Here is a 21,488-nt window from a genome sequence, read left to right on the forward strand (position 1 = left end):
GCAGTATTTGTCCTGTGACTGGCTTATTTCACTTAGCATAATGTCCTCAAGGTTGATCCATGTTGTATATTGCAGGATTTACTTTTTTTTTTTGAGGCTGAATATTATTCTCTTGTACATATATATACCATATTTTTTTATCCATCATCCATCAGTGGACATTTAGGTTTTACCACACCTTGGCTATTGCGAATAGTGCTGCAGTGAACACTGGATTGTTAATATCTCTTTGAGATCCTGATTTCAATTATTTTGGATATATACCCAGAAGTGGGATTTCTGGATCATGTGGTAGTTCTATTTTTAATATTTTGAGGAACCTCTATACTGTTTTTCATAGTGGCTGCACCATTTTGCATTCCCATTAACAGTATACAAAGGTTCCAGTTTTCCATATCTTTGCCAGCATTTGTTGTCTTCATTGTTTTTGTTTTTTTGATAATAGCAATCCTGACAGGTATGAGGTGATACCTCATTTGATTTGCCATTTCCCTGATAATTAGTGACATTGAACATATTCTATATACCTGTTGGCCATTTGTATGTCTTTGGAGAAATGTCTATTAAATCCTTAACCCATTTTTTTTTTTTTTTTTTTTTTTGCGGTACGCGGGCCTCTCACTGTTGTGGCCTCTCCTGTTGCAGAGCACAGGCTCCGGACGCGCAGGCTCAGCGGCCATGGCTCACGGGCCCAGCCGCTCCGCGGCATGTGGGATCTTCCCAGACCAGGGCACAAACCTGTGTCCCCTGCATCGGCAGGCGGACTCTCAACCACTGCACCACCAGGGAAGCCCTTCAACCCATTTTTAAAATGGGTTTTGTGTTTTTATTATTGAGTTGTAAGCATTTTTCATACATTCTAGATACAAGTCCCTTATCAGATATATAATTTGAAAGTATTTTCTCTCATTTTTTGGGTTGTCTTTTTACTTTCTTGATGGTATCCTTCGAAGCACTAGTTTTGATAAAATCCAATTATCTTCTTCTTACGTGTCACTTTTGCTTTTGGTGGTGTAGCGCTTTTGGTGTTGTAGCTAAGAAGGCTTTTCCTACCCCAAGGTGATGAAGATTTACTTCTATGTTTTCTTCTAAGATTTTATAGTTTTAGCACTTAAAGTTATGTTTATGATCCTTTGCAGTTAATTTTTGTATATGGTCTGAGGAAAGGGGGAGGGGTCCAACATCATTTTTTTGCATATAGGGATATCCAGTTGTCCCAGCATCATTCATTTAAAAAGACTGTTCTGTTCCCATAGAAATGCCTTGGGACTCCTGTTGAAAATCAGTTGACCATAAATAAGAGGTTTTGCTTCTGGAACTTCTGTTCTGTTGGTCTCTGTTTATTCTTGTGCCAGTATCACACTGGCCTGATTACTGTATGTGGCTTTGTAAGGTTTAAAATGGGAAGTGTGAGTCTTCCAGCTTCGTTCTTCTTTGTTAAGATTGTTTTGGCTGTTTGTATTTTTTTTGCGTTTCCATATGATTTTTAGGATTACTTTGTCAATTTCTGCAAAAAATCCAGCTGGGATTTTGAACCTGTAGGTCCGTTTGGGGAGTATTGACATCTTAACAGTGTTGTCTTCTGAACCATGAACATGGGATGTCTTTCCATTTATTTAAGTGTTCTTTTTTTTTTTTAATTTTATTTGTGTTTGGCTGCATTAGGTCTTTGTTGCTGTGCCTGAGGTTTCTCTAGTTGCGGCGCGTGGGCTTCTCGTTGTGGTGGCTTCTCTTGTTGTTGGAGCACGGGCTCTAGGCACGTGGGCTTCAGTAGTTGTGGTGCACAGGCTCTAGAGCACAGGCTTCAGTAGTTGTGGCGCATGGGCTTAGTTGCTCTGCAGCATGTGGGATCTTCCTGGACCAGGGCTCGAACCCGTGTCCCTTGAATTGGCAGGTGGATTCTTAACCATTGTGCCACCAGGGAAGCCCTATTTAAGTGTTCTTTAATTTCTTTTAAATGTTTGTAGTTTTCAGTATACAAGTTTTGTACTTTTGTTAAATTTATTCCTAAGAATTTTATTATTTGTTGATGCTGTTGTAAGTGGAATTGTTTTCTTAATTTCATTTTCAGATTGTTCATTGCTGGTGTATAGAAATACAATTGATTTTTCTTTTTTGGCTGTCCTGCGTGGCATGTGGGTTCCTAGTTCCCTGACCAGGGATCAAACCTGTGCCCCCTGCAGTGGAAGCCTGGGGTCTTAACCACTGGACTGCCAGGGAGGTCCCCAACTGATTTTTGTATATTGATCTTATATCCTGTAACCTTGCCGAACTTGTAAAAAAATCAGTTTTGATAATTTTTTAGTGGATTTCTGGGACTTCGCTGGTGATCCAGTAGTTAAGACTTCGTGCTCCCGATGCAGTGGGCCTAGGTTTGATCCCTGGTCAGGGAACTAGATCCTGTATGCCTCAACTAAAAGATCCTGCACTTGGCAACAAAGATCCCACGTGCCACAACTAAGACCCAGTGCAGCCAAATAAATAAATATTTTTTAAAAAATAATTTTTTAGTGGTTTTCTTAAGGTGAAAATCTTAAGGTCTGTATACAAGGTCATGTCATCTGTGAATGTGATTTTACTTCTTTCTTTTCAATCTGGGTGCCTTTAATTTCCCTTTCTTGCCTAATTGCCCTGGCTAGAACCTCCTTACCATGTTGAGTAGAAGTGGCAAGGATAAACATTTTTATCTTGTTCCTGATCTTAGGCAGAAACATCCAGACTTTCACCATTAAGTGTGATGTTTGTTAGCTGTGGGTTGTTCATAGATCCCTTGTCAGGTTGAGGATGTTGAGTATTTTTATCATGAATGTACTGAATTTTGCTTTGTCTTTGGAGATGATCATGTGTTTTTTGTTGTATTTACATTTATATGAGCTCTTCCATTCATCTTGTAGTAAGTCTCATGTATTACAGAAATAAAAATTTAGTGGTTATGAGCATTTGGATAAATGGTAGACGGCTTTAGAGTAGCTGAGATTACCCAGAGAGAGCATGTAGAAAAAGAAGGTGGCCAAAAGTGGTCCTCTGAGGAATATAAATATTCAAGCTGCCATATGCAATGCTAAATTTAATTTTATTTCAATTAGTAGATTTATTTTAATGAAAACTTCATCTAAGTTAGGAGGTTGTGGTTTTTACTTTACTAAGTAATTGTGCTATTAACTGCAGCTATTTGATGTGTCTGAAGAATCTCTGGTAACAGGGCAGAGGTTTTCTGCCCTTTATTTGATTGCTTTTTGTATCAGGGTAGAACCTGATACAAATACAAAAATAAGTATTGAAGGTGTAGGCAAAAGAGAATTAGCATGATTTTTTGAAATGAATATGTACATGGTGAGTAAATGGTAGAACTTTACACTTTGTGAACACTATTAGTTCCATAAGTTGATCATTTGAACACTATTAGATGCTGGACTTTACCTTTTCTCTACTTAAAGGAATGTTTGTGTGAAAACAGAAAAAAAAATAATTTGTGGGAAATTTACTTCATATAGTTGGTATTCTGAGGCACGCATAATAGTAAATAGCAACAGATCCTCAGATGGTATTGAGAACTAAATAGTGCTTTCTCTTCTCATTTTTGCTTTGTCCTTTGAATTACTGCTACTTCTAAAGTAATGTCTCCTTTGATTTCATTATCAGTTCTAGCAGTTACTATGAGAAAACCCTGATTTTAAGGCATTAAAAACTGATAATGGTCACAGTAGCTTGTTGGTGAGACTACCTGTTAGATTCTTTAAAAATTTATTTATTTATTTTGGCTTTATTGAATATAATTGATAATTTGAAGTTGTATATGTTTAATGTGTATAACTTGATGATCTGATGTACGTTGTGATATATTCACCAAAATCAAGATAATTAATATATTTATTGCCTCATATGGTTACCATTTTCTTTCTTTTTTTTTTTTCTTGAGGTGCTAACGCTTAAGATCTACCTTTTCAGTAAATTGAAAGTATATAATACAATATTGTTAACTAAATCACTATATAAAGACATTTTGACCCTTAGCAGTATCCGAACTGAATGTCAGCAGTTAAGATCTAAGTATGTAGCAATGTGCGTTAACTATTCTGAATTTAAGTTAGTTGATAGTCTTAGAGTCTATTGCAAAAAGTTATTGAAGTTCTCCAATTTAATCATAAGTAATTCATTATTTGGTTGAACTAAAAAAATCCTTGTTATATTGACCAACTCATCAAATGATATGATTGGTAAAAGTTAATTTGTGAGGTGTTTGTTACCTGAAATTTTGTTTCTTTCTTGAACTACATTATTATAATTATCCAAAATCATGTGAATAATATAACTGAGAATAATAGATTGTTTTACTTGAGGCACAAAAAAGTAGAATGTTGACTGATAGCTAACTATGAATTAATACTAAAATTAATAGAAAGTGGGCCGCCCCACCATGATACCCTCAACTTATAAACTATCTTAAGATACATTACAGGCGCTTACACATCTATTTGGAGGGTCAAAACCCAAATCAGGGTTCTTAAAAGACAAATCAGAATAGCTCTGTAATGTAACAAGGAGAGACATATTTAATTACTACTACAAACATTTCTCCTGTTAAACCTTAAACGTACAAGGTATTTTAAAACATATATTCACAGCAGAAAGATTACTGACTTAGCCATTTCTAAAACAGATGTTTCCATTTAGTCCTAATCCATAGTCCTTAAAAATTTGGAGAACTAATTCACTTCTTTGCCATCATTAAATAGATAACAAATGAGACTGTAATCACTAGGCAAAAAGTAAAGGGAAAAGATGAATATTTCACATTACTAAGGTTGGAATTAGATACTTCATGTATTATAATATAAACTATATACAATCACCAAATACTCTTTAAATTTGAAATTTTAATAGTTGATGAGTTTTAAAGCTGTGCAAGTCTATGGACAGTGATATGTATTCTAGTATATAATTCATCAAATGGTAATAGTTGTTTATCTTGTATGAGATACTGTTGGCAAACGTAAAATAAATAGCTCTTCTCATCGTCTCGTATACATTATGATACGTAATAGCTGGAAAGCATTTTATATTATAAAACTTAAGTGTGTCTTTAACATTTTTCTTGATGTAAGAAAAACTAACCAATTTTAGATTTAACTCATGTTCTCTAAATGTATATACATATGTGGCTTTTTAAATGTGAAAAATTGTCGGATTTCTGTTTTATGACTGCAGGAAGCATATGTGCCTCGTTTCTTACCCAAAGCTACCAACTGCCAGTTCTTGATACAATGTTCGTAAGAAAGAAATATAGAGGCAAAGACTTTGGGCTTCATATGCTGGAGGACTTCGTTGATTCCTTTACAGAAGATGCACTTGGCTTGCGGTATCCACTGACCTCTCTCATGTACATAGGTAATTGGATTAAGTTTTTAGAAAGTTAAACTTGTCTCAGTGTCACTTCTGACTTGTTTCTGCAGGATATTTTAAATGTGCATATATCAATATTAAGTAAATTATATTCCTTGGCTCTCTAGGGCTTAATTTTGCAAATGTGACCTTACCTCCACATAAATGGCATTTTGGGGGTGTGGTAACTTTCTTAAAAAGTTGAAATATAATTCACATACCATAAAATTCACCCTCTTAAAGTGTACAATTCAGTGGTTTTTTATTATATTCACAGCTATGCAACCATAACCACTGTCTAATTCCAGGACATTCTCATCACACCAAAAAGAAAACCTGTACCAATTAGCAGTCACTCTTCTATTCCCCCATTCCTTTATCCCCTAGCAATCAACCACTAATCTATTTTCTGTGTTTATGGATTTACCTGTTCTGGACATTTCATATGAATGGAATTGTATGATATAATTATATTGTAAGTCCTTTGTGTCTAGCTTCTTTCATATTGCATAGATGTTTTCAAGGTTCATCCATGTTGTAGCATGAATCAGTGCTTCAATTTTTCTTTTAATGGCTGAGGAGTATTCTCTTGTGTGGATATGCCACATTTTGTTTATCTACCATCAGTTGATGGACTTTAGGATTGTTTCCCCTTTTTAGATATTACGAATAGTGTTACTTTGAACATTTGTGTAGCTTTTGTGTGGGCATTACTCTGGTGTATATACCTAGGCGTGGATGAAATTGCTTGGCCATAACCTTTTGAGGAATTGCCAAACTGTTTCCCAAAGCAACCGCACCATTTTACGTTCTCATAAACATTGTATGAGAGTTACAATTTCTCCATATCCTCGCCAACACTCATTATTATTTGTCTTTTTTTTTTTTTTTTTTGCGGTACGCGGGCCTCTCACTGTCGTGGCCTCTCCCATTGTGGAGCACAGGCTCCAGATGCGCAGGCTCAGCGGCCACGGCTCATGGGCCCAGCCGCTCCGTGGCATGTGGGATCTTCCCAGACCGGGGCACGAACCCGTGTCCCCTGCATCAGCAGGCGGACTCTGAACCACTGCACCACCAGGGGAGCCCTATTGGTCTTTTTAATTAGAGCCATCTCAGTGGATGTGGAGTGGCATCTCATTGTAGTTTTGATTTGCATTTGATGTTGAGCATCTTTTCATGTGCTTATTGGTCATTTATGTACCTCCTTTGGAAAAATGTCTATTTACATCCTTTAACCATTGTTTCTTTGGGTTATTTGTCTGTGGTGGCTTTTTAAATTAAAAAAAAAAAAGAAATTTCAGATATACAAAAAAATATAAAGAATAAGGTAACAAATACTCATGTATCATCCAGCATGTACCATCCATGAGAAGTGGATCATTGCCAATATAAGTTGAACTTCTGTCCTATCCAATTAGCTTACTCCCTTCCCTGAAATAAGCACTATCCTCAATTTGGCATTTATTTTCCCCATGCATTTCTTAGACTTTTAATACATACGTATACATCCTCCAACAATGTCATATTGTTTTATATCATATTTAAAAAGTTTAGGGGATTCCCTGGCTGTACAGTAGCTAGGACTCTGTGCTTTTACTGCCGAGGGCCCGGGGTTCAGTCCCTGGTTGGGGAACTAAGATCACACAAGCTGCGCAGTGCAGCAAAAAAAATAAAGAATTTTATATAAATAATATGTACTGTATGAATTCTTCTGTAGTTTTCTTTTTCTATTCATCTTTATCATTATGAGATTCATTCCCGTGGATTCATGTAGCTCTATTTATTCTTTTTTAGTGCTGTTTAGTATTTCATTGTGTGGATATATTGTGTTGTGGTGTTTTAAAAGCAATTAGTGGATTTATGTTTGCATTTGTGTAAAGTCCATAGCACTACTCTTTTCTTAATGAAGTAATATTTAACCTGGAAAGTAATTTATTAGAAAACTTTTATAAAATATAATTTACCATTGAGTTTAACCTAACATCAGATATTTATTTCCACTGAAAAAATATTTTTGTTCTAAGTTTCTTTCCCCCCTTTTAATACCAAAAATCCATAAAACAAGAGCCAAGTGTTGCATGTCCATCTTGAATCACAGCTTCTGTCTAGACCCATACATGAGAATGGAATGAACCCTGTATACCCTTGGAAAATATGAAAATGGATTTTCCTCTTAAAGCCTAATTATTGCTTTACTAAATTTGGGGAGGAATGCAAACACATCTACTGCAGGCAGACTCTCTTATTACCCTTTTTTAGGATTCTCATGATAAATAAATTGAATACCAAGTGAATTATAGGTGCTTATGTATTATGTAAGGTATCCTCTGCTATTTTAGTTATTTTATTTCAGGCAGAGGACTCGGTGTGGCCTGTTGGTTTTCTCCAGCTTTTCCCTTCCTAATAAGTATAGGAACTACAACCAGAAAACATGAGAAATATTGTCAAATATGTGGGGAAAAAGTGAGCAAATGGTATCCTTGTGTCCACATATCCAGTGTCCAGATTAACAAATGTTAAGATTTTGCCATATTTGTTTTCATTTATTTTTTGGGAGACCTGAACAAAACGTAGATACAGTTGATGTTCTCTTTGGACCCCTTCCTAATCCCATTCCCCTTTCTTCTTTCCTCCCCAGAGATAATTGTGTTCCTCAAGTTGGTGTATATCCTTCCTGCCCATGTTTTCACACATAAGTCTATGTCTATAAACACTATAAAGCATTATTTCTTGTGCTTTTTTATTTTAAGAAATTTAAAGTTTTTAAAAATAATAATTTTAGATTTATTTTGTATATATTCTTATTTAAACAGTTACTTTAGATTTTCACACTTCCCAAAATATAATTTAAATAGCACTGAAGTTCCCCTCATTTGCCCTATTGGAGGTGTTGCCCGGAAACTGGGTTCGCCTCTTGGTGATTGTTGAGCCAGAAGACACACCAGGCCATAGAGTGGGAGAACTTACCACTTGCAGTAAGTAAGGAGAACACCGGGGATCTCTCCCAGAGCAGTGTCTCCTCAACAGTTTTTGGTCATAAAATATACATAACATAATATTTATCATTTTAACCATTTGTAGGGGTACAATTCAGTGGCATTAACTACATTCCCAATACTGTGTCCCCATCATCACTGTCTATACCCAAAACTTTTTCATCATCCCCAATCTAAACTCTGTCCCCTTCAAACAATAATCCCCCTTCTCCTCTCCCCTCATTCTCTAACTTCTTTTCTGCTGTCTGTCATGAATTTGCTTATTCTAGGTACCTCACATAAGTGGATTCATACAATATTTGCCCTTCTGTGCCTTATTTCACATAGCATAATGTGTAAGTTCCATCCTTTTTGTAGCATATATCAAAATTTCATTCCTTCTTATGACTGAGTAGATTTTTATTGTGTGAATATGTGACATTTCGTTTATCCATTTATCTATTGATGGATGCTTGGGTTGTTTCTACCTTTCTGTGTTTCTATGAATAATGGTGCTGTGGACATGGGTGTGCAGATATCTGAGTCCCTGCTTCCAGTTCTTTTGGATATAAACCTAAGAGTGGAATTGCTGGGTTATTATTCTATGTTTAACTTTTTGAAGAATTGTCAAACCATTTTCCACAGAGGCAGTATCATTTTTTAAATTATTTTATTATTTTTTAAATTAATTTTTATTGGAGTATAGTTGATTTACAATGTTGTGTTCATTTCTGCTGTACAGCAAAGTGAGTCAGTTATACATATACCCACTCTTTTTTAGATTGTTTTCCCCATTTAGGTCATTACAAAGTACTGAGTAGAGTTTCCTGTGCTATACAGTATGTTCTTATTATCTATTTTATATATAGTAGTGTACACTACCCAGTCTCCCAGTTTATCCAACCCCCCACCCCTTTCCCCCTTGGTAACATAAGTTTGTTATCTACATCTGTGACTCTATTTCTGTTCTGTAAATAAGTTCATTTGTACCTTTTTTGAGATTCCACACATAAGCGGTATCATATGATGTCTTTCTCTGTTTTACTTCACTCAGTATAACAATCTCTAGGTCCATCCATGTCACTGCAAATGGCATTATTTTGTTTTTTTTAGATGCTGCATCATTTTGTTTAATGTGTTTTTAAACTTATAAAATGACATCCTTTTGTAGGTAATATTGACTTGTTTTTTTACTGACTTTTTTTTTAGATTTATCAACGTTGATTATATGTAGCTGTAGTTTATTGGTTGTAGTTGCTGTATAGTATTTTATTGTATACATAATTTATTCATATATCCCCTAATGATGGGCACCGAGGTTGTACTGCCTAAAACAGTCCTGTAATGATCAGTATAGATGCCTTCTTCTGCATATGTTTAAGTCATTACAGTGTATACCTAGAAGTAGAATTGGATCATAAAATATTTTTCTTCAACTTGCCTAAGCACTTTAAAATTGTTCTCACACCAGCAGTGTGGGAGTTTTCATTTCCCTTATTTTTCTGATGCTTGTTATTATCTGATGGGTGTGAAAATGGAATCCTGCTGTTTCATCTTATATTTCCTTCACAACTGGTGAGGTTTATCATCTTTATCTTTGTTTATTCATAAATGAGACTGCTGTATAATTTTCTTGAGTTTCCTTGGTGTTTTTGGTATCAGAGTTATGCTAGCCCCATTAAGTGACTTGGACAGCTTACTTTCCATCTTCTGTTTGCCCAAACGTTTGATTTTGGGGATTTCTAGAAAACTTTCAATGTGTTTTTCAGCTTGCAACCAGTACTTTGAAAAATATCCAGGAGACCATGAACTGCTTTGGGAAGTTGAAGGTGTTGGACACTGGTACCAGAGAATACCAATCACCAGAGCATTACAAAGAGAAACATTTAAAATTACAGGTAAGAATGTTTTCAGTTTGAACACAAGTCCAGCTTAAAAAAGCAGTGCCTAATTATGGTTGTGTCTTATAGTCCAGAATAGTGGTGTATTGTAATGTGATCTCTCTAGTAACAGACCTCCTTTTCTAAACTTTGAATTTTTGTTATATGTAAACATTTGAGTCACTAATAGTCAGAGGACCTAGAGTAGTCCAGTAGAACGTAGCCCAGTAGTCCAGTAGGAATTGGTGGATAAGAAATAAACACAGTTTACTCAAACAGCATAGAATAGGCATCAGTGGATCAAAGGTATTACCCAGTTTCATGCATCTCCCCTTGAAGTCACTACATACAGATAACTGTTTAAGACTCTTTACAATTGCAAGGCTTCATTATAAGATATTGGTGAAGGGGATATCCCACACTTGGATTTTCAACACCCTTCTTTAGGGCTTTGTAAAAATCAGTACAAAGAGTGTTACAATTAAAAGCAGACACTAACTGGTTTACAATTTAAAAAATTCTTTTACACACAGCAGTTTCTCAAAATGAAGCTAAAAGACCTGTGTCTGGAGAATACAGTCTTGGATCTGTTCCAGACTATGAAGCAGGAGCTGAAGACAGTCTGTCTAGTGAGATGCAGCTAACGGTAGGTATACTGTTGTTTACTGTAGGAAATGATAATTTTGCTGTTTTTAAAAAAGAGGTTCAGCTAATACTAATATTTAACTTTTTTAATGTTATTGTTCATTCAACAGACTTATGTAACTTCTGTTGTGTTAGTTACTTGGCATTTTATGTTAGTTGGTTTCTAAGATTTAATTTTCTTTGAAAAATAATTTGGAATACACAAAATAATATAGAAGAAAATAAAAAGCTATAATTCCATTACCTTAGATGTAGCAACTAACATTTTTGTATATGTACTTAATATATATTATGAAACATGTATCTGCATATGTTTCATTTTTGTTTTTATTCTTTTATGCTGCTTCTAACTGCTTTTCTCCATTAACATAATATTGTAAGCATTTTCTATGTCATTACTGTTTTAAATCGTTGTTAAATAGTACACTAGTCTATTATATATAAATATCAGCATTTGTTTCCTTAACATTTATACTTAAGTTTTTTATATTTATAAGTGACCCAGCCATGAATGCATTTATACATGAATCTTTGAGCAAATGTAATTATTTCCTTGCACAGATAAATTTCTAGAAGTGGAATTAGTAGTAGGTCAAAGGTTATGAAGTTACTTTGGGAAGTCTGTGGCTATATGTGTTAGGTCTTTGTAGAATGTAATATACTTTGCAAATACTAGGTAACGTGAAAGTAGAAGGGCAGGTCCCATTACTGAATTCCAGAGGATTTACCAGGTACTTTACTAGAAACTACTTGATATTATTTAAAATACAGGTTCATTGATGGGGTCCTAGAGGTCTACTTTTATGCAGTGTTTTGTTGTGGTGGCATTTAATACAGTCATATTTGTTTTGTACACGGGTATCTGAATATATTTTTAGTGACTGTTGAATATGTCTATGTAAATGCATGTACATTTCAGAGACACAGTGCTTTGGGGAATTATTTGTGCCCTTTTTTTTTTTTTTTTTTTTGCGGTACGCGGGCCTCTCACTGTTGTGGCCTCTCCCGTTGCGGAGCACAGGCTCCGGATGCGCAGGCTCGGCGGCCATGGCTCACGGGCCTAGCCGCTCTGCGGCATGTGGGATCTTCCCGGACCGGGGCACGAACCCGTGTCCCCTGCATCGGCAGGCGGACTCTCAACCACTGCGCCACCAGGGAAGCCCTATTTATGCCTCTTTTCTCCTGTCTTAGTTAGCATGAGTGTTGACTATTTTGAGTAAAAGTTTTTTAAAACATTTTTAAGGATAATATAAATAATATTGATACAGTAACTATATATAAGGAGTTCAGTTTTGGTTTTTTTTTCTACCTTTGGAATTTCAGACTTCAGAATAAGCCCCAGTTCTATTATACTGCATTCCAAATTCCTCAGATATATTCAAATTCATTTTAGTCCTGGTCAGATATCATAAGACCAGGGAAAGTAGAAAAATCTACTCTTCTCATACATGTGGTGAGAGCAGTGATCTACTTTTATCTTAAGCCATATAGTTTAAAATATGTCATTTTAATGAGAACATATTAAGATTTCACCTTATTATAAGGTTGGCAATACAAATTAGACTTTTTTTCATTTTAGAAATTCATATTCCTTATATTACTTTAATATTTTAATTCAAGGAAAATATTTCTCATATTAAACTGTTTTTTTTATCTTTTTTTTTAAATCAGTAGCCACATGGGGAAGTGGTTTTGTTTGTTTATTTTAACTACATAATTTTTTTTAGCTTTATTGAGGTATAATTGACAAAAATTGTACATATATAAGGTGTACACCTTCATGATAAAGATGATAAATGCTTGAATTAAAGCATTGGTAGTACAAAAGAGGGGACAGTTTTGAGAGATTCTTCAGAGTCAAAATTGACAGGCTTTGTGGTTGATTGAATGAGGGACAAGAAGAAAGCATTACTGCCTCACAGGATTTTGGTTGGAATGGCATACTGAATTGTTATTGCCATTAACCAAGATAGAGGATAATACTGGGAAAATGTAAGATTTCAGTTTGGGACAAGTTGGATGTGAAATTGGTGGAGTATCCGCTGGAGAGAGATTTCACTGGAAATAGAGCTTTGAAAATCGGGGCGAGAGTTGGGGAGATTAAATTGTATATCTGGATTCATCATTTGGAAATCAGGAAAAAAGTTGGGGAGATTAAATTGTATATTTGGATTCATCAGCAAATAGCTGTTGAAGTAAAGGTAGTAGATACAGTTACATAGAAGGAGGATGAGGACTGAGAAGAGAAGGGAGCCAAGAACAGAACATTCAGAAACCCCGTGTATATCACTATAGCATGTTAGATGGCTTCCTAAGTTCTTAAGCTCATAATAAACTGAAGCTATAATATAACTTTTTTACTTCCTAAGTGAGTTTCTTAGTCGATGAATAGTGAGTACAAAAGGTGCTATTTGAAAAACTTTTAAAAGGATTTTCTTTGTAACTGTATGAAGTAGATCCATAGGGAGAGGAAAGGACCTAAAACTTGTGGTTTTAATCTGTATCTCTGTTTTAGATTGATTCTCTAAAAGATGCCTTTGCAAGTACTTCTGAAGGTAAGAAATTCAGCTGGTCTATTAGTAAGTGTTTGAGACAGTTAGAATTAAGTGTGTGTGTCTGTGTCTATGTGGGTGTGTCCCTTAGAGTAAAGTGAAGACTTCTCCAGCCCTAAAATCTAGATCTGTGTTCTTTTACCACTGATTTTGCTGTGTGAACAGTTAGGTAAGCTATTTTGCCTTTTTTTGTTTTCATTTCCTTACCTGTAACATAGGGACAGTAATGTGTACCTTGTTCATTTCCCAAGATTATTGGAAGGGGGTCTAAGTGAAAATGCAGAAACACTTCGCAAAAACTCAAGGTGACACAGAAATGTGAGGAATGAATACTGACAAGGTTATTTCATAGTTTAGAAAAAAGACACTGACATGGTTTCTTAACCTGAAGTGACAGAGAGGAAGTGTGTAATGTTGGGGATTTAGGTAAACTAGCGTAGTTCTTGCATTTCTGTGTATTTTTTTTTCATTTCTGTGTATTTTAATAGGTAATCCTTTGAATACATAATCAATTATAGTCTTGCCGTTTTTTCCTCAGGTCATGGTAAAACACCTGTTTCCACTCGTACTCGAAGTAGTCATCTAAAGCGGCCAAAGATTGGAAAACGGTTTCAGGATTCTGAATTTAGTAGTTCTCAAGGGGAAGATGAAAAGACTCCCCAGACTTCACCTACAGCTTCAGTGAACAAGTGAAGTATTGTTTATTTTACTCTCGTTATTTTGTTTATTCTTATTTTCATATTATTAGTGTTTAGTTTTTAAGGTGAAGTTTATTGTTTGTGTAGTAAATGACCTTGGTGTAGAACTTTGTATTTGAGTTCTTCCACAAGATTATTGATTACACTTGGTAAGTGTCACTTTGACAGTGGTATAGGGAGAAGTTGCTAGTAAGAGAGTGGAATAAACTCATGATTTAGTCTCTCGTGTGAAAATCCAGGAGAATATTCTAGTGATTATATTATCCCAAATGAGTCATTATTGTCAACTTTGACAGTAGCTATGGTTTTTAGCAGTGCTGAGGTTTAGTCAATTTAAAAAACCCTCAATTTTACTTTATAACTAATTCATTTTACTGGGTTATAGAATATAACAAATTAGTGATAGCCATAAATGGTATTGTCAACTCCTCCAGAAACCTAATAGCCAGCTGAATCAACAGAACACTTGGATCAAAACCTTATTCTCCATCTTCCTTTGAATCTTAAAGAAAGCAAGATTTTCAATATTATAGTTAAATTAGGCTTTTGCTCTGATAGTCCTGCTAACTGTTCCTGAGTCAACCATTCATAGTGTTGCCATTTTAGTTGTGAAATTATTCTATTCAGGTAGAGAATTCTGTAACTCTGCCAATTTCATTATGTATGTAACTTTAAATTTGGATAATTATGTAAATGTTATATTTTAATGAAAAATTCATCACTTTAAAGTCAAATTTAAGTAAATATTTAATTTGTGAAAAGAGTAATGAGTTTAGAGAATTATAGTTTTTTTCACTGAGCAACATTTGTTGTAATACCCTTTTTAGAAGGGAATGTAACAGTAAATTTTTAAATTGAACATCTCAGAATTATTGTGGCCTTTTTTTTTGCTTTTCATAAAATAGTAACAGTGAGACTAAATGCTTAAGTGCTCAGACACTATGAAGAACAAAACTTCATCTTTGCCCTTGAAGAATCGACTGTCTATAAGTTTCTAATACACATATCTGTACCTGTGACACAGGTTAAGAGCACTGCAAGGTGGATTGTGATATAATAATAGAAGTGCAAAGTGCTATGGAGGCAAAGGAGGGTGTGATTGATTCTAATTGAGGGGATAGAGAAATTTGACATTTGTGCCAGGGCTTCAAAGATAAGTAGAAACTCAACAAGCAGAGTTGGGAAAGAAGACTTTCTTTTCTAGTTCGAGGGTCTACAAACTGTGGTCTATAGGCCAAATCTGGCCCACCACCTATTGTTGTAAATAAAATTTTATTGTAACACATCTGTGCTTATTAGTTCACATTTTTATTATGGTTGCTTTTGCTTTACCCTGGTGGAGTTGGGTAGTTGTTCAGAGACCATATGGCTCACAAAACCTAAAGGAAAAGTTTGCTCACCCCTGGTCTCCACCACGGCTGTTCAAAGAACCTTCTGTCATGGTGGACATGTTCTTTGTCTGCCCTTCCCTGTCCAGCATGGCAGCCACTACTCAGTTTGCTCATCACCCAGCACTTGAAGTATGGCTAGTGCAACTGAGGAGCTGAGTTTTTAATTTCACTCAGTTTTAATTACTGTAAATAATGACAAGTGTCTCATGGCTATTGTATTGCACTGTGCAGTTCTAGACTGCAGGAGTAACATGAGCAAAGGCACAAAGCTGGGAGGAGTGTTGGTAAGGAAAACTGGTGTATAGGTAAATGGTAGCATCGAGTAGGAGGTAAAAATATAAGGGTCTGGTCATGTTAGGCTTTGAAAGGAGGTATGCTTTATTCTCCAAGCCATAGAGAACCATCAGAATTTTCTGAGCTGGACTGTCTCTGGTACAGATATGTGTATTAGAAACAAACTCTGGTGACTTACCGGGTGGTCCAGTGGTTAAGACCCTGCGCTTCCACTTCAGGGGTCCTGGGTTCGATCCCTCTTCAGGGAACTAAGATCTTGCATGCCATGGATGCAGGCAAAAAAAAAAAAAAAAAGAAACATAGTTCTGAAAACCTTACTAAAGCATGTATATGTTGCAAGTCTGAAAATGAGTTGGGAAGAAGTTACAGTGTCCAGAGAGAATTGGGCCTGAAGTAGGAAGATGAGAATGGGAATAAAGTTACGTATTTGTTTGAAAGGCATTTCACAGGTAGAACTAAACTATGTCGTTTATTGTCCAAACTGAAATTTTTGAGAATGAAAGGGGCATTATTAATACACGCATACCTCAGAGATGTAGGTTCAGTTCCAGACTACCGCAATAAAGTGACCATCACAATAAATCAAATATTTTGGTTTGCTAGTGCATATAAAAGTTTTTTACACTATCCTGTAGTCTGTTAAGTGTGCGATAGCATTATGTTTAAAAAAAATACATACCTTAATTTAAGAATACTTTATTGGTTAAAAAAAAATGCTGTCATCTGAGCCTTCAATGAATCGTAATCTTTTTCCTGGTGGAGGGTCTCGTCTCAATGTTGGTGGCTGATGACTGATCAGGGTGGTGATTGCTGAAGGTTGGGGTGACTGTGACCATTTCTTAAATAAGACAGCCATGAACTTTGCCACATAGATTGGCTGACTTCTTCCTTTCACTAACGATTTCTCTGTAGCATGCGATGCCGTTTGATAGCATTTTACCCACAGTAGAAATTCTTTCAAAATTGGAGTCAGTCCTCTCAAATCCTGATGTGGCTTCGTCTACTAAGCTTATGCCATAGTCTAAATCCTTTGTCATTTCAACAATCTTCACAGCATTTTCAGCAGGAGTGGATTCCATCTCAAGAAATCACTCTCTTTGCTCATACACAATAAGCAACTCCTCATCCATTAAAGTTTTATCTTGAGATTGCAGCAATTCAGTCACATCTTCAGGCTCCACTTCTAATTCTGATTCTCTTGCTATTTCTACCACATCTTCAGTGACCTCCTCCACTGAAGTCTCGAACCCCTCAAAGTCATCCATGAGGGTTTGAATCAACTTCTTCCAAACTCCTGGTGATGTTGATATTTGACCTCTTCCCATGAATCGTGAATGTTCATAGTGGCATCTAGAATGGTTAATCTTTTTCAGAAGGTTTTCAATCGACTTTGCCCAGATCCATCAGAGGAATCTCTATCTGTGGCAACTATAGCCTTATGAACTGTAATTCTTAAATAATAAGACTTCAAAGTCGAAATGCTTCCTTGATCCATGGGCTGCAGAATGGATGGTGTGTTAGCAGGTATGAAAACAACATGAATTTCATTGTACATCTCCATCAGAGCTCTTGGGTGACCAGGTACATTGTCAATGAGCAGTCACATTTTGAAAGAAATTTCTTTTTCCTGAGCAATAGGTCTTAACAGTGGCCTTAAAATATTCAGTAAACCACGTTGTCAACAGGTGTGCTGTCATCCAGGCTTTGTTGTTCCATTTGTGGAGGACAGTGGAGTAGATTTAGCATAATTCTTAAGGGCCCTAGGATTTTCAGAATGGTAAATGAGCACTGGCTTCAACTTCAAGTCACCAGCTGCATTAGTGCCTAGCAAGAGAGTCAGCTTGTCCTTTGAAACTTTTTTTTTTAAGTGGGTGGATACATCTGTGGCTGTGCTACATTTATTTATTTATTTATATACAGCAGGTTCTTATTAGTCATCCATTTTATACACATCAGTGTATACATGTCAATCCCAATCGCTCAATTCATCCCCCCTGCCCCCCCCACCCCCGCTTCCCCCCCTTGGTGTCCATACGTTTGTTCTCTACATCTGTGTCTCTATTTCTGCCTTGCAAACTGGTTCCTCTGTACCATTTTTCTAGGTTCCACAAACATGCGTTAATATACGATATTTGTTTTTCTCTTTCTGACTTACTACACTCTGTATGACAGTCTCTAGATCCATCCACGTCTCTACAAATGACCCAGTTTCGTTCCTTTTTATGGCTGAGTAATATTCCATTGTGTATATGTACCACATCTTCTTTATCCATTCATCTGTTGATGCGCATTTAGGTTGCTTCCATGACCTGGCTATTGTAAATAGTGCTACAATGAACATTGGGGTGCATGTGTCTTTTTGAATTATGGTGTTCTCTGGGTATATGCCCAGTAGTGGGATTGCTGGCTCATATGGTAATTCAGTTTTTAGTTTTTTAAGGAACCTCCATACTGTTCTCCATAGTGGCTGTATCAATTTACATTCCCACCAACAGTGCAAGAGGGTTCCCTTTTCTCCACACCCTCTCCAGCATTTGTTGCTTGTAGATTTTCTGATGATGCCCATTCTAACTGGTGTGAGGTGCTACCTCATTGTAGTTTTGATTTGCATTTCTCTAATAATTAGTGAGCACATGAGCAGCTTTTCATGTGCCTCTTGGCCATCTGTATGTCTTCTTTGAAGAAATGTCTATTTAGGTCTTCTGCCCATTTTTTGATTGGGTTGTTTGTTTTTTTTAATATTGAGCTTCATGAGCTGTTTATATATTTTGGATGTCCTTTGAAAGTTTAAGCCAGGAATTGGCTTCTGTTCTCTAGCCCTGAAAGTCCTAGATGACATCTTGTTCCAATAGGGTTTTTTGTGTGCATTGAAAATCTGTTGTTTAGTGTAGCCACCTTCATTCATTATCTTAGCTAGATCTTCTGGATAACTTGATACAGCTTCTACATCAGCACTAGCTATTTCACCTGGCACTGTTACGGAGAGAGCTTCTTTCCTTAAACCTCATGAACCAACCTCTGCTAGTTTCAGACTCCTTTTCTGTAGCATCCTCACCTCTTTCAGCCTTCATAGAATTGAAGAGAGTTAGGGCCTCGTTCTGGATTAGGCTTTGGCTTAAGAGAATGTTGTGGCTGGTTTGATCTTCTAGCCAGACCACTAAAACTTTTTCTCCATATCGGCAATAAGGCTGTTTTGCTTTCTTATCACTGGTGTGTTCACTTAGAGTAGCACCGTTAATGTTTTTCAAGAACTTTTGCTTTGTATTCACAGCTTGGCTAACTGTTTGGCACAAGAGACGTAGCTTTCTACCTATCTCAGCTTTCAACGTGCCTTTCTCACTAAGTTTAATCATCTCTAGCTTTTGATTTAAAGTGAGAAGATGTGTGACTCTTCCTTTCATTTGAACACTTAGAGCCATTGCAGTGTTATTAATTGGCCTAATTTCAGTATTGTTTTGTCTCAGGGAATAGGGAGGCCCAAAGAGAGGGAGAGAGATGGGGAATGGCCAGTCAGTTTCAATAGTCAGAACACACACAACATTTATCAGTTAAGTTTGCTATCTTAAGACTGGACATAGGTATATGTATAACCAATTCACTTTTCTATACAGCAGAAACTAACGCTACATTGTAAGTAAACTATACTCCAATATAAAAATTCATTACAAAAAAAGTTGGTCATATGTGTGACCTGTGGCACCTGGAAACAGTTAAAATTGTAACATCAACCATCACTAATCACAGATCACTGTAACAAATATAATAATAACAAAAAAAGTTCAAAGTATTGTGGGAATTACCAAAACGTGACACAGACATGAAGTGAGCAAATACTGTTGGAAAAATGGCTTTAGTGGACTTGCTTAGCACAGGATTGCCACAAACCTTCAATTAGTAAAAACATAGTATCTTCAAAATGCAGTAAAACAAAGTGCAATAAAATGAGGGATGCCCGTAATTATGCCAGGGACAAAAGTTGTAAACTGGACTGTCCCAGGTAAGCTGAGATGTATGCTCATCCTAGGAGAGTAAGATCCAATCAATATAGATAGAGTAAAAGAAAGGTCTAGTTTACATAATTGAAAAGGTGGTGATCGAACTGGAGAACAAGGTAGGAAAGAGAACAAACTTGTAAGAAGATGAAGAGGTTGGTTTTGGACCTATAAAATTTGAAGTTGTTGTCTGAACAACACTTAGTTGATTCTCTAAAGTGTTACTTTATTAACAGATTCCTGAAATTTTATATTCATCTTTAATAAAACAAGTAAGAATGTTTTTTTTGGTTTTGTAGATTGGAGTCTACTGCACGAACATCAGAGAGCTCAGAAGAATTCTTGGAAGAAGAACCTGAACAGAGTGTGATTGAATTTGAGGATGAAAGTAGTGATAAAAATGTTCGACCAGCACCAGAAACCCAGCCAGGCCTGGAAAAGCAAGAAGGTGAAAAGGTAGGAGATTCACTTATTAAATAAAATGAATGGAAGTAAAATTTAACTTTCTTAGTCATATATTGTAAGAAAAGCATAACGATGTATTTTAGACTCTTAGTAGAAATTGTATTTAATGTTAAAAAGCATATATGTCAGGACTTCCCTGGTGGCGCAGTGGTTAAGAATCCGCCTGCCAATGCAGGGGACATGGGTTCGAGCCCTGGTCCAGGAATATCCCACATGCCACGGAGCAGCTAAGCCCGTGTGCCACACAACTGAGCCTGCGCTCTAGAGCCCGTGAGCCACAACTGCTGAGCCCATGTGCTGCAACTACTGAAGCCCGTGAGCCTAGAGCCCGTGCTCTGCAACAAGAGAAGCCATCGCAGTGAGAAGCCTGTGCATTGCAATGAAGAGTAGCCCCTGCTTGCTGCAACTAGAGAAAGCCCGCATGCAGCAACGAAGGCCCAACACAGCCAAAATAGATTAAAAAAAAAGAAAAAAGCATATATGTCTAAAGCAAGGTCAGGTAGTAGAGGATAAAGTTACGAGTATTTTTTTATATTTCAAACTGAGTTTATAAAGTTTGACATATTGCAAAGATAAAATAGAGGATGTTTAGTTAGTAATGTCCCTCAGTGTATTTAAAATACAAATTAATTTGTAGAATTAAACATACGTAAGAAGTGACAAATGTGACTATAAGAGGTCTACCTTATAAAACCAGTTAGAACGCCTTAATGTCCAACAAGCCCTAAATTGCACCCCTATTTTGGTTAGAGGGATAGAAGTAGTTGTCCAGAAAAAACATATGTATTTGACTACAGTTGATTTACAAATTCCTAGAAAAATAACTAAATTCATTTTTTTTACAACTAGAAAACAAGGAGGAAAATCCTTTGTGACTGAGTAAAAAACTCTTTATCTGGCTTCGTTTCTTTTTTCATTTTCTCTATTTCCTATCCTTCTTTTTCTTTAATATCTTCAATCTTTTCCTCTCTTACAGATTCCTTATTTCTTCTTTGAAACATACTTAAGTTTCTTTAAAAATCTTTTACCTGTTTGTCAAGTCCAGCCAGGAGCTAAGCAAGTGAAACTGCATTACTGATTTTATTTATTAACTTGCTCCAATTTAGCTCCTGTTTCCTCTACTTCATGAAGTTGTATTTTTAAATGACATTTTTTCTCTTGTAAAAATTAGGGAAACAAACACTTTTTTTTTTTTTTTTTTTTTTTTTTTTTTT

General features: G+C 36.0%; 1 protein-coding gene across 5 annotated transcripts in view; it reads left to right on the forward strand.

Annotated features, from left to right (window-relative positions):
* Window positions 1-21,488, forward strand: part of FAM169A (family with sequence similarity 169 member A) — a 65,054-nt gene that overhangs the window by 35,772 nt on the left and 7,794 nt on the right. For 4 of the 5 annotated variants that reach the window (XM_027100826.1, XM_027100828.1, XM_027100829.1 and 1 more), the window contains exons 6-11: window positions 5,209-5,388; window positions 10,127-10,255; window positions 10,771-10,883; window positions 13,398-13,437; window positions 13,973-14,123; window positions 20,109-20,265. In XM_027100826.1, coding sequence (XP_026956627.1) covers window positions 5,209-5,388; window positions 10,127-10,255; window positions 10,771-10,883; window positions 13,398-13,437; window positions 13,973-14,123; window positions 20,109-20,265 — 770 coding nt within the window. The remainder of the gene's footprint in view (window positions 1-5,208; window positions 5,389-10,126; window positions 10,256-10,770; window positions 10,884-13,397; window positions 13,438-13,972; window positions 14,124-20,108; window positions 20,266-21,488) is intronic. The other variant, XM_027100830.1, reaches the window with a different exon arrangement.

Source organism: Aethalodelphis obliquidens, unplaced genomic scaffold (genome assembly GCF_003676395.1).
Source record: "Aethalodelphis obliquidens isolate GAN/ISIS:26980383/991018 unplaced genomic scaffold, ASM367639v1 scaffold4, whole genome shotgun sequence".
Lineage (NCBI taxonomy): Eukaryota > Metazoa > Chordata > Mammalia > Artiodactyla > Delphinidae > Aethalodelphis > Aethalodelphis obliquidens.